This window comes from Paralichthys olivaceus, chromosome 9 (assembly GCF_024713975.1).
Source record: "Paralichthys olivaceus isolate ysfri-2021 chromosome 9, ASM2471397v2, whole genome shotgun sequence".
Lineage (NCBI taxonomy): Eukaryota > Metazoa > Chordata > Actinopteri > Pleuronectiformes > Paralichthyidae > Paralichthys > Paralichthys olivaceus.
The window spans coordinates 25690001-25702286 of record NC_091101.1 but is presented as its reverse complement, the minus strand read 5'-3'; the positions used below and the strand labels follow the sequence as shown (position 1 = coordinate 25702286).

The following is a 12286-nucleotide window of genomic DNA, read 5'->3' as shown; positions in this document are numbered from 1 at the left end:
CGATCACGTCCAACTCCAGAAATAAGATTACATTTCTCAAACTGACATTTTTCTTCATTGTCTCCGTGGTTCGACACACGGCGTCCTTCATTAGCCCAGATTTTATTAACCAGCGAGAAGGTCTGAATATCACACGCTGTGATTCTGTGAAAACTGATGTGTCTGAGAAGAGATAACAGCAGGAATAGGTGAGAGAACACACATTTCTTTTAATTGCGCGTTATCTCACTTTGCTTTGTCGTGTAACTCTTGTCACTGCGACATGCGCTAATTGTGATTCGGTGACTTTGCGCCCTCGGAGGAACCATCCGGGGCTGAAAAGGAAATCTCTCTTCCTTTCTGTTTTTATAGTGTTGCTGAAAATGAAAGCATAGAATTAAGACCTGAGCGGTATCCAGTTACAGTGGAACAACACTATCACTTCCTTTTCCTCGTGTCTGACAGGGAGGTTTTCACGTTTCACTTCTTAAACCTTCCTCTTTTTTAAACTTTTCATCGTTCAGCGCTCGAACAGGAGGAGTTTTGGGATTTGTTTTAAATGAAAGCACTTTAGAAGGTGTTACCTGATGAAAACCCAAAGATGACTCACAAGAGCATTCAGATAACGTTGTGTAATCTTAAGGTAAAAGGAAGTGAGTCAGCTCAGAGACGTGGGATTGGAGCTTAAGAAGGATTGTTTCTTTGGGTTTTACCTTTAACTCCCACACCACATCAACTCTGCCAGGTTGTCACGGTTTGCACTGTGGTTCTCTCTGCGTTAGCATGTTCTCTCTGTGTTTGCATGGGTTTGCTCCACATGCTCTGGTTCCTCCCACAGTCCAAAGACAGTTGTAGGTTGGTTGCGTGTCTCTATGTTGCCCCTGCATTACGCTGGCAACCTGTCAAGGGATTGGCTCTAGCCCCCCCGTGACCCTCAAAGGATTAGCGGTACAGATAATAGAGCGAAACACTGAACGCCCACTGTTAGAAGAAGCTGCGAATCATTTTCTACTTTGACGTTTCAGAAAATCCTGATTAAAAAAAGAGCTTTAAGCCCGGAAGCAGGAAAACCAGCTACGAGTTGAATCGAGACCATAAAACATTTAATTTGGAGCCTTTAAAAAATTATATTTGAAGAAAAGGAAAAGGTGCAAAACTGTGGAAGCGATTTTTTAAGAGTGAAGGAACCACGCAATCCGTTACCCTGCTGGTCCTCACTCACACTAATAATTCATATGATGCTGATGATCAAAATCTCTGTTCAGAAATGATTCTTACAGCTGAACCGTGCTGTTCCATGGATGGATGGATGGATGGTGGATGGATGGTGGATGGATGGATGGATGGATGGATACATTCCCCCACTGCATCTTCTCCCCCCTTACACACATACATCCATCTATAGTACACCCTCCACTTTGTCTCTCTCTCTCTCTCTCCCTGCCTCACATCTCTGTCCTCATCCTTTGCCAAGTCCTCCCACTCACACCCTCCTCCGACCGACGGCAGAATCAAATAACTCTTCCTCTCCTCCCCCCCAAAAAAAACAGGGGGGCAGTTCCCAACCAGCTGCTTTGAATTGTCCTCATGTTGACCTGCTGTCCCTGCTGTCCGTCCACAATCGCACTAAAGAGCCTGTTGTGCATATTTCATCGTTGCATGGTCGTCTAATTGGGTCAGTGTGATCCACTCATTCCCATGGCAACCAAAGTGTGGAGAGAAAGAGAGAGAGAGAGAGAGAGAGAGAGAAAGGGAGCGAGAGATTGTAAGTGACTGAGCAGGTTGGTTAATGATGCAAGGATCTGTGTGTGTGTGTGTGTGTGTGTGTGTGTGTGTGTGTGTGTGTGTGTGTGTGTGTGTGTGTGTGAGAGAGGACACAGTAGTATATCTCGACCAATAGAGACAATCTGCTTCCTGTTAACACCGGCGTGCTCGGACATATTGTACACGAATGGTCATGTGACTTGTGTTTTCTGGAGTGTTGGCGTGGACGGAACATTTCTGGAGCTTCTGGATATTGTTCCCGTAGCCGGTGGCAACAGCTGCAGTCGGAGCTCACGCACTGCAGAGGGAACAGAGAGCCACAAGTGTTTGTTAAAGATTTAAGATTATTTTCTCTGAAGAATCATCAACATGTGTCCTAAATATGTTTTTTACATCATGTATTCATTGAAATGTTTGTTAAATCGTGAACATTATTCAGTATTAGCTGTTTTATTACATTTTACAAATGAAAAGAAATGAAAAATAAAGTCATCCATGTGAGGAAATCATCATTTGAAGATTTAAAGAGTTTCTCTAATGGAGACATTTTCTGCTCTTTTTCCATTTAAAAAAAAAAAAAAAAAAAAACAGCCTTAAACCAAAGTACATGCCAATTTGTTTAAACGGTGCTTCAGAACGTTATTATGCAGGAAGTGGACAGACACACCTGAGGGAAGGATCCTGGACCTTTACCATAATGGATGAGTTAGAGAATATTATCAGTATCTGTAGGTATTGGACCACTTTCCTCTGTGTGCATCATTTATAAGCATTTTCTCTCCTCATTTGAATAGTTTTGCATTATATTATGTAAATGCTCTCACGCGTCCACATGCATCCGCTCATTGAGATGTTTTTGATCAATGAAGTTAAGCTCTCGCAGTGAACGCTGGATCTGCGGTGACTGAGAGGGAAGAAATAATCTCTCACTGACTAAACACCCCACATGAATTCCCTTTGCCGTTCCAAATGGGTGAATAACATAAACTAGTCTCCTTATTCTCCCCCGACCTTTTAAACCCGGGGATGTTCAGGGGTAAATGTGAGGTCACGTCCCATATTTGCTCTCCAGTCTGCTGGTGGCGCTGTGCCTGTGTATTCATGGCTGACGCGACGACGGCAGCGAGCCAGGGCGCGACATATGTTTCATCCTAAACAGAAGTGAGGATGAACTACAGAGGAAATCCACGGAGCCAAGTCTCCACTTGAGTTCTGGATTTACAGCAACAACAAAGATTTTCACATCGTACGTTATCTCAAGGTTCAGAGTAGAGATGCACAGATAATATCCTGATTAATGTGCAGCCGATTACATACGTCTAACGTTCTCCCTCTAGCAATAACTAATGCGACACAAGTAATAGATTACATTTCTCAAGGTGTCTCCCTGTAACGCAGACAAGAACAAAACCAACACGGTCTCATCTTCATTTATTTTTTAAAGTTGGCTCGGAGCTATTTTCACTCACGGTCTGTTCCATCGGTGCGTTTTACCTGAAGAAGGAAGAGGACCCTGTTGCTATGGTGATCCTCTGCCCTAATTCTGAACGCTGGATAAACTGTTGACCAGAACTATGGGTTTTTTTCAGATGTCTGTCTTATTAAAGTTTAATGGACACTTGCTGTCAGCCAAATAGAAGAAAGAACATTTTCTGTGATGGTGATATAAGTGAGCTGGTTTAAAAAAATAATGAAGCACATGAAGGCTGCAGCCGCACCGACATGAAGCAGAGTCCAACTTCAGCTTCTGTGGGTTTCTCATCCGGTTCTTTTATTTTAAACTGCAACACAAACACAGACTAATGTATGATTGTGTTTCACATGTATATTTAAAAGAAATGGAAATTATTCCCAAGATGTTTTTACAGAAGAAATGTAATTGAGGCTTGATATTCTACAGTTCAACATCCCACTGTAATTAAAAAGTATAAAAACTCACTCGATCCAGATTTTTATTTGGATCTGCACCAAATCACAAACATTCATAAATATCAGTTTCCCAAACACGCCAAGAAAAGAATTATTCTTTTGAGAAATCAAAGAAAATGTTTTATAAAATGCTTGAACTCTAAGTGTTAAAGAAAAACCTGGATCTGCACCTAAATGTATTGGGTTCTTTCTCGACCCATCAGCATGTTTCCACCAAGATTTGTGATAATTTGTCTACTGGTGTTCTGCATCGTCCTCCTGACTAACGAACAAACACCAAGAATACAAACCAAAATATAAATATAACCAAATTCATGAGGAAATTAAGATTATAACGTCAAATGAAAACTGAAAAATATTTCTCTGCATTGTCGATTCTTTAAAATGAAGGTTTTTCAAGCTGACCTGCTCACATCTGTGATATTATTTTGCAAACCGACATCAGGCTCCTGTCAACTTTCTCTCATTTGTGTTGGTTTTGCCTTTTTCAACCTCATTTTTCAACCTCATTCTCCCTTTACAAGTCGGAGAAGCCACGAATCTGTAATAACACGTCATCCAGCTGCGCGACACGGCCGCTGCACAGAACGCTTTTCTAGAAACAATCAAAATGTGATTCCCGATGTGAGGAAATGGCAAAATCATGTGGTATAAAAAGCAATTTGCGTCGGCGATAAGAGAAACACTGACAGGTTAAAGAGCCACACGACACCGACACGCGTGACACAATGACGGCCCCTGCTCCATGTGCGGCTCATCGAGACCAATCATCACAGAATATAACTCAACCTTAATCACAGTTAACGCAGAATCTATTCACCTTAACATTTTGCTGATGTCCTTCCATTACCCTCACTGTAAATCACGCTGAATTCCAATTATCTCCTTTAACAAGCATTGATCAAACAGTCATATTTAACCAGACCATAATGACCTTACTGTAATTATGATGTATAGTTCATTCAGATAAAACTGCAAGCCTCCATTTTCCTCCCCACCGTCATAAAAACCGCCGCAGTGTCGCACGAAATTGATTGCATCTGCAATTCGCTTCGCTGTGGTCAGGCGAAATGAAACACTCCAGCCTTTTATCAAACCGCTCTGTAACTGCCCTCTGCAGACCCGGGATCAATACCAGCAGAGACTCAGCTGTAAAGCCTGATGGAGAGGGCGATATGAATAGAAGTATATGAATGGATTTAAATGGAGGCCGTACGCTTTGCCTCCAACAGACGGAACTTCAGAACGATGGACATGCTCAGATGTTGCTTCAACACTTTTATTTACAGGAAGTGCAACTTCTGCTGAGACGTTTGGACAAAGCACGCGGCCACACCCGAGTTTCTATGATCCCAGACTGTAAATAAAGTTAGACCTTCTCCTGATTACAGGTGCAGCCATTTGCAGATATTTACAGGATGTGAACTTTTCCCTTCTCGTTAGAATGAATGTTCACATTTCCATTAAAATAATCGATACAAACTCTTTACTCAACTTCACAGAATTCTCCCTCAACAAATAAAGTTCGGTTGATTGTTCAAACTCTCTTTACTTCCACCTGTAACTTTTAGTCGTGTGTTGTCTGAGCTGAACTTCACAGATCCATGAATCAGACGATGATGCAGCCGTGGAGCAGTGATAGGAAACGTCTTGTTGTCGAGTGAATTGTTAGACTCGCTTCCCTCCCACTTGTCAGTCGGGTTCACGCCAGAGCTCCTGTGACTCATCTTGATGAGCTCTTTACATAAGTCGCTGAGTTAGACGACAGTGAAAAATATAAAATAAAATAAAAGGCTCGTGTTCATCCATGTCTGGCTCGCTCTCGTTTTCCTTGCAGCCTTCGTCATTGCTCTTTTTGCTCCGTTGCTATCGCCGCCCTGACTTCCTGTGTGTCATGTCTCAGGCCTGACGACGCTGCAGGTCGTCCTGGACACGGCGGCGGAGAAGAAGTGGCACGTGACAGCCATCAACGTGGGGAACCTGAAAGACGAGAGGAAGGACGAGGCGTACCGCTCGCTGTTCCAAGACCTGGAGAACAAGAAGGAGAGGAGAGTGATCCTGGACTGTGAACAGGACAAAGTCAAAGACATCATGGATCAGGTGCAGTGTTGTTTTACTGATGCAAATTAACTTTTTGCCTTCAAACTTTTGAGTTTTCAACAATATCTAAAATCAGTTGGATCAATAAAGTATTTCTGATTCTGATCGAGTCTTTAAATCATCCAACAGAGTGATCATATAATAAAAAAGATAAAAGTTCACATGCTCTGTGTTCTGTGCATGTTTTAACTTACGCTGCTGAAATACTGAAACGTTATTAACCGGTCGATGTTTTATTGAGTCTCCTGTGGTTTGTGGGGCCTGTTTATATATTTGTTGATAATGTTTGACTTTTTAAAATGCAGCTGAACGAATATTGTTTGTCTTCTGCACATTTAAAACTGATATTAGACAGTTATATAATTATATTAGCTTCAACAGATTTCATGCTACTTTATATAACTCAGAACCCAGATAAGCAAACCCTCCAACCAAAACTCAGAAACTACTTTATATAACCGAATAGAAAAGAAAGAAAAGCTTGATTTTACACACTTAGTTAAAATTTCCCTTATTTGTATTCAGCTGTTATCTTAAATTCAATAACAGCCAAGAAGGATTCAGGAAATACTAACAACCCTATTGTCCTTCAATTACTGCTGGAGGGGAAAACTGAAATATGTGCATTTGATTCAGCACTTTGAGAAACATGGGCCCTGCAGTCCAGGAGATGCAGGAAGCCACTGTTACACTAATTGTTCATCTGTTAACAAAACTGCAATTAAAGGTGAAACCGATGCACATGAACAGGTTATTTTTACTCCACCTTTTACCCACGAGAGAGACGAGTGTCGATAAACGTTTAAAGCGAGCGGACATCTGTTTAACCGAACGCCGAATTGAATCGATGCCTGCAGCCGCGCCGCCTCTTTATCGGGGCGAAACAGAATCCGTTCGAGTTTTGTAGCCTCGTGTCGAAGACATTTACATAGAAGATACGAGACATTATTATTCAAATCTGCTTGGAGTAGCGGCCCTGACAAACGGAGGTGCCACTCAAGCAGCGGGATTAGTTTCAGGTGTGTCATTTATGTGAGGCGCTCTAATGGTTCATACCTGAGATATTTCTCTTATTTTCGTCTTTGTCTGTTGCTCTGCTGATAAGGGGAAGCGGATGTGGGATTAAATATCTGTCGAGCAGCGTCTGTGACTGTGAGCGCGATAATTGGCCGAGGCTGTCGGCCATGTTAGGGCTGAGCCCGACGAGTTATAATGTCTGAATATGATAAATCTGATTTCTGATTGTTGTATCTTAGTTCATTAAGGCATTACAAAAAAAACCTAAAATCACATGGAGATTAAAACATTTCAGAGATTCTCATTAACTTTGTTGTTTGCTTGAGACTCGTTTGTCCCTGGAGGAGGTTTCTCCTGATACCTTGTTTTATTTGTGCGTCTCATCACCACAGGTCATCACAATCGGCAGACACGTGAAAGGATACCACTACATTATAGCCAATCTGGTGAGTTTAAACTACTTCATCACTTCATTCAGAACTCTGCTAAACTCTCTAAAGCTGCTTTTACACTTAAGACATAAGTCTGGACGTTTTCCTGAAACCTTCCAGAGCGGCTGCATGTGAAAAAGCAAATGTCAGAGTCAGTTGCTCCGGACGATTTCCAGGAACCTGACAGCCCCCCTGGTGAAATGTCAGAATGTCGAGACGTTTTATATTAATGACATTTCTAACAAATGAGGGATGGGAAACCGGAAGATAACAAACACCTCATCAAGTCATACATCACTACGGATTCAGACGAAGAAGAAGTCAACTTGGACGGACGAGGTTTGACATCTTTTGGCGACAAACACACACGCTGGTGTGGAACTGCTGTCAACAAACACACTCCGCTTTCCCCGACGGAATGTATTCGTCAAACGTGATCGTTCATGTCTGAGCACGACTTTAATTCCTTAGCTTCCATTTACTGTTATGAACCGATATTAGAGCCGATTCAATCTTTCATGTTTTCAGGGTTTCGTTGACGGAGATCTCTCCAAGATCCAGTACGGTGGAGCCAACGTGTCGGGCTTTCAGATCGTTGACTTCGACGATCCTTTGGTGTCCAAGTTTGACCAGAGGTGGGAAGCCCTGGAGGAGAAGGAGTATCCAGGAGCCGACAATAAAATAAGAGTAAGTATCAGGAAATAGAGAGCATGGACACACACACACACACACACACAGTTTTTCTATTCCTTGTCTTTATTTGTGGGCTTGTCGGTTGAAAACGTCTGTGTAAGCACCTCAATGCGCTCGAGTTGCTCTAATGTGTTTACGTCAGAGTAAATTGTGCCGCCTCGATCTGCATCGCCTCAACTTAACACTCACGTGGACACACTGCGTGCATTATTAAACACATCTCAGTAAATATTCTCATGCACGACCACACAAGCCTCCACGCAGAGCTTTTCCCCTTCACCTCAGTGCGGGTTGTTTATACACGATGTATTTTTTTTTTCATATTCTTGCACTGTGAAATAAATCATGGTTTAGCAAGAGAATGTTATGTTTCCTGCTTATACAAATATATTATCAGCTTCTCTCAAGACTCTGGGACGATAAACACATTTCAGGTATCTGCAAAAAAAAAAATTCTCTCAGCTCCTGTCGGCCACAGCGAGAGGTTTGAGTCTGGGTGAACAAATAACTCCAGCAGACGCGTGATATTCTGTCTAATTAGGACAAGATGCCTAAATAACAGGGAGGAATAATGAGCAGGAGGAGGAACAGTGTTTATGCTTTCTTTTTTCAGCTAATTACCGTTTCCCCTAAAAAGTTGATCCATGCGACGTTAGACTTCAGATCTGCGGTTTGATTTGACTGTTCCAGTTTAGATCGCATCAAACCTTTTCGACGCACGGCTGCTGAGTCACAAACTGGAGCAAAGCTTCTATTTCTTACTCTCAACCAAAGACTGTTTATAAAGATGGACGACGCATCTCCACGTTCTCCCACCATCCAGATGTGAAGCCAAAATATCTCACTAACGCTGTCATCTGTGCAGCTGGTGACAGATTCTGCGCAGTAGCAATCGGGCGAGGGAGCCACGGTGTCACGTTCCAGTTTAAACACACACTTGACCGATCATTTCAATTCAATTTTATTTGTATGCCACCAAATCATAATATACATTATCTCAAGGGTCTTTACAAAGAAGGTCAAGACCTTAAAATCGTATTTAATATAGAGGAACCCAACCATGAGTGCGTCTCAGCCATCGATCCTGAGGTTTCTCCTTGTTTATAACACATTGAAACCAAGATTAGCTCTTGAACAAACACCGGAGGGATAAGAGCTACTGAAAACAAAATTTAAAAACCATCACGTCAGGTCAAGAAGGATTCCTATGACCCTCTAATTTCCTTTGTCCCGTTCTAGTACACGTCTGCGTTGACCTACGACGCCGTGCAGGTGATGACGGAAGCTTTCCGCTACCTGCACAAACAGCGCATCGACTTCACGAGGAGAGCCAACAATGGAGACTGCCTGGCCAACCCTGCTGTGCCCTGGGCTCAGGGTGTGGAGATCGAGCGAGCACTGAAACAGGTATCACACCCACACACACACACACACACACACACACACAGAGATTCTTTGTCGGCAAAGACTCGTTGCTGTGGTAACACGAGATCTCCCTAAAGAAATACCACAAACGCTAACAAAGGCAGAGAGCACTTCACAGAGATTGATTAAAGACTGATTTATTTTTTGGGGGAGCCTGCGTGTGCACGTTAGACTGACAGCTGTTCTTCTGAAGGCCAACACTCCGTCCTCTGAGCTTTGATGCACGGCTTCTCCTCCTGCTGAGAAAACGAAGCCCGACAGCCAAACCACAGTCGACTCTTTTCTCTCGTTCTTTGAGGTTTGGTTGTAGACACAGATTTTCAACTTCAAATACGAGGGAGAATTGAAGCGGAGCGAAGCCTTTTAAGCCCGAGAGCCACCGATAACAAATATCAACAGAATCTCTGCCCTTCCGTCCCGACCTCTGGGTACTCTCCAAACTTTTACTCTCTGTGAAATTATTACCTGAGGAGATTAACCCAAAGAAAGAGCCTCCGTTAAATATGTGAGCGACGTGTTCAATCAACCAACTGACAGGATCCTCACAAGTTTGTCCTTTTCTCTGTATCACTGCTGCTCTGACTCATCTATCTGAAATTAGAGAAAGATCCAGAGCTCCTCCAATTGGCCACGAGGCAACCATCTGTATCCAGCTGAGAGATATCTGTGATGATTGAACTGTCAGCAGATAAAATCTCACAGGGCTTCTTCTTTTTCTTTTTTTTAGGAATAATCAGTGTTTGGCATAGATGCAATCACCTGGTACCCAGGATGTCTGGATGAGCATATACAAAATGAGAGAAAGCTGCCTTAAGCCGCACCGGGACGATGAGACCTGGAGTTACCGGAGGGGGATCAGATGTGTCGGATGATAAAACTATCAGACGGGGCTTGAATTCAGGATTTCTTCCAAAATCAATAATGTTGCTTTGAATTCGATGTGGAACAAAGAGGGTTTTCACTCCGAGCAACAAAGTGCCACAGTGACCTATATTAACGTCTTGTCTGCAAAGAATAAAAATCTAAACCAGTTATTTACTTCTTACATAATCCCGGCTCCTGTTGGTTTGCAACTGACTGATAGTCGCGGCTTAAATCACCAGAATCAGCAAGTTCAAGAGTCAAACTGAACCTGACAGACACTCACTCATCGTTTGGACATGGAGCGGAACAGAACGAGGGCGCTCAGTTACAGCTACATGAAGTTGCGTTAAATTTATGCAGGTTTTCTCCTTTTGTTAATTCAGTGTCGGTCGAACGCTCTATGATGAAATATGAGCGACACATGACAAAGCTGCCTGAAACGCTGTGGAAGTCCGTTTGAAGTTGCCGCATCGTAAAGTTTTGATTTGGTTCCTCTCAGGTCCGAGTGGAAGGCCTGACGGGAAACATCCAGTTTGACCAACACGGCAAGAGAGTCAACTACTCGGTGAACGTGATGGAACTGAAGACGAACGGTCCGGTGAAGGTGAGAGTGATGATCTTCATCGATGGCGGTGAAGTTGAATAACGGGCGGTTTGAAAACAGGTCGATGCTGCGCAGAGTGTCGTCATGAAGGTTTTTGTGTTCTTTGCTTTTTCAAAGATTGGATACTGGAATGAAGTGGACAGAATGGCTGTGACCAAACCGGACGTGTTTTCCAACGAATCGACAGGAATGGAAAACAAAACCGTCATCGTCACCACCATCTTGGTAAATAATTCTATTATTACCTCATCAAGAATTCTCTCTTTAGATTGGCAGCCAGAATAAAAACCAGGCTCCTAACGCTTCGTCTTAAACCAGAGGCCTCTTGTTTTCATCGTGACGGCTCAGTGTGAAACACGTGTGTCTCTGAAGCCTCCGTTTGTTATTCAAACCTCTCGTGCTGAACGCTGTTGTCCGCTGTTGTCTCCGTCCTGCAGGAAGCTCCGTATGTGATGCTGAAAAAGAACGCTGACCTTTTCGTTGACAACGACCGCTACGAGGGCTACTGTGTAGATCTGGCCGCCGAGATAGCGAAACACTGCGGCTTCAAATATCAGCTGAAAATAGTGGGGGATGGGAAGTACGGAGCCAGAGATGCAGAGACTAAAATCTGGAACGGGATGGTCGGGGAGTTGGTGTACGGGGTGAGTTACTGGTTTCATTTCAGAAACATTTAAAGGTCTAGTAACAAGCGAGAATCCAAACAGGAAGTGAAATTAAGAGTTTTCGTCCTGTTCTTTTTTTTTTTTGGTTTGATAGAAAGCAGACATTGCCGTGGCTCCTCTCACCATCACGTTGGTGCGAGAGGAGGTGATCGACTTCTCCAAGCCCTTCATGTCTCTGGGAATCTCCATCATGATCAAGAAGCCTCAAAAATCCAAGCCGGGAGTCTTCTCCTTCCTGGACCCGCTCGCCTACGAGATCTGGATGTGCATCGTGTTCGCCTACATCGGCGTCAGCGTCGTGCTGTTCCTCGTCAGCCGCTTCAGCCCGTACGAGTGGCACACCGAGGAGTACGAGGACGGGCAAATCCAGACAAACGAGTCGACTAACGAGTTTGGCATATTCAACAGCCTGTGGTTCTCTCTGGGAGCCTTCATGCGTCAAGGCTGCGACATCTCACCGAGGTAGGTCGGACGAAACAACTCTAAATCTGATAATGAAGCTGAGTCTAAGGGCGTTTTCACCCTTTAGTAATAAATATGATGTTTCTCTTAACAGAAGGCTTTGAAACATGAAGTCAACTCAATAAAGTCAAACATCTTCAGTTGATGCTCATTGATTTGTTGAGAGACAACGACAAAACAACAAGCACGTCCATTTCAAATGCTCGTTCTGTGGTTCTTCTAACGACAGGTCTCTGTCTGGGCGTATTGTCGGTGGCGTGTGGTGGTTCTTCACTTTAATCATCATCTCCTCCTACACGGCCAACCTGGCTGCTTTCCTGACCGTCGAGAGGATGGTGTCTCCTATTGAAAGT

General features: G+C 43.4%; 1 protein-coding gene across 5 annotated transcripts in view; it reads left to right on the top strand.

The window, feature by feature from the left end:
- gria2b (glutamate receptor, ionotropic, AMPA 2b) overlaps window positions 1-12286 on the top strand; it is a 38138-nt gene that overhangs the window by 19614 nt on the left and 6238 nt on the right. For all 5 annotated transcript variants that reach the window (XM_069531489.1, XM_069531486.1, XM_069531485.1 and 2 more), the window contains exons 4-12: window positions 5576-5772; window positions 7182-7235; window positions 7749-7907; window positions 9153-9320; window positions 10702-10806; window positions 10924-11031; window positions 11244-11450; window positions 11566-11933; window positions 12163-12286. The exon at window positions 12163-12286 is cut by the window's right edge and continues 75 nt beyond it. In XM_069531489.1, coding sequence (XP_069387590.1) covers window positions 5576-5772; window positions 7182-7235; window positions 7749-7907; window positions 9153-9320; window positions 10702-10806; window positions 10924-11031; window positions 11244-11450; window positions 11566-11933; window positions 12163-12286 — 1490 coding nt within the window. The remainder of the gene's footprint in view (window positions 1-5575; window positions 5773-7181; window positions 7236-7748; window positions 7908-9152; window positions 9321-10701; window positions 10807-10923; window positions 11032-11243; window positions 11451-11565; window positions 11934-12162) is intronic.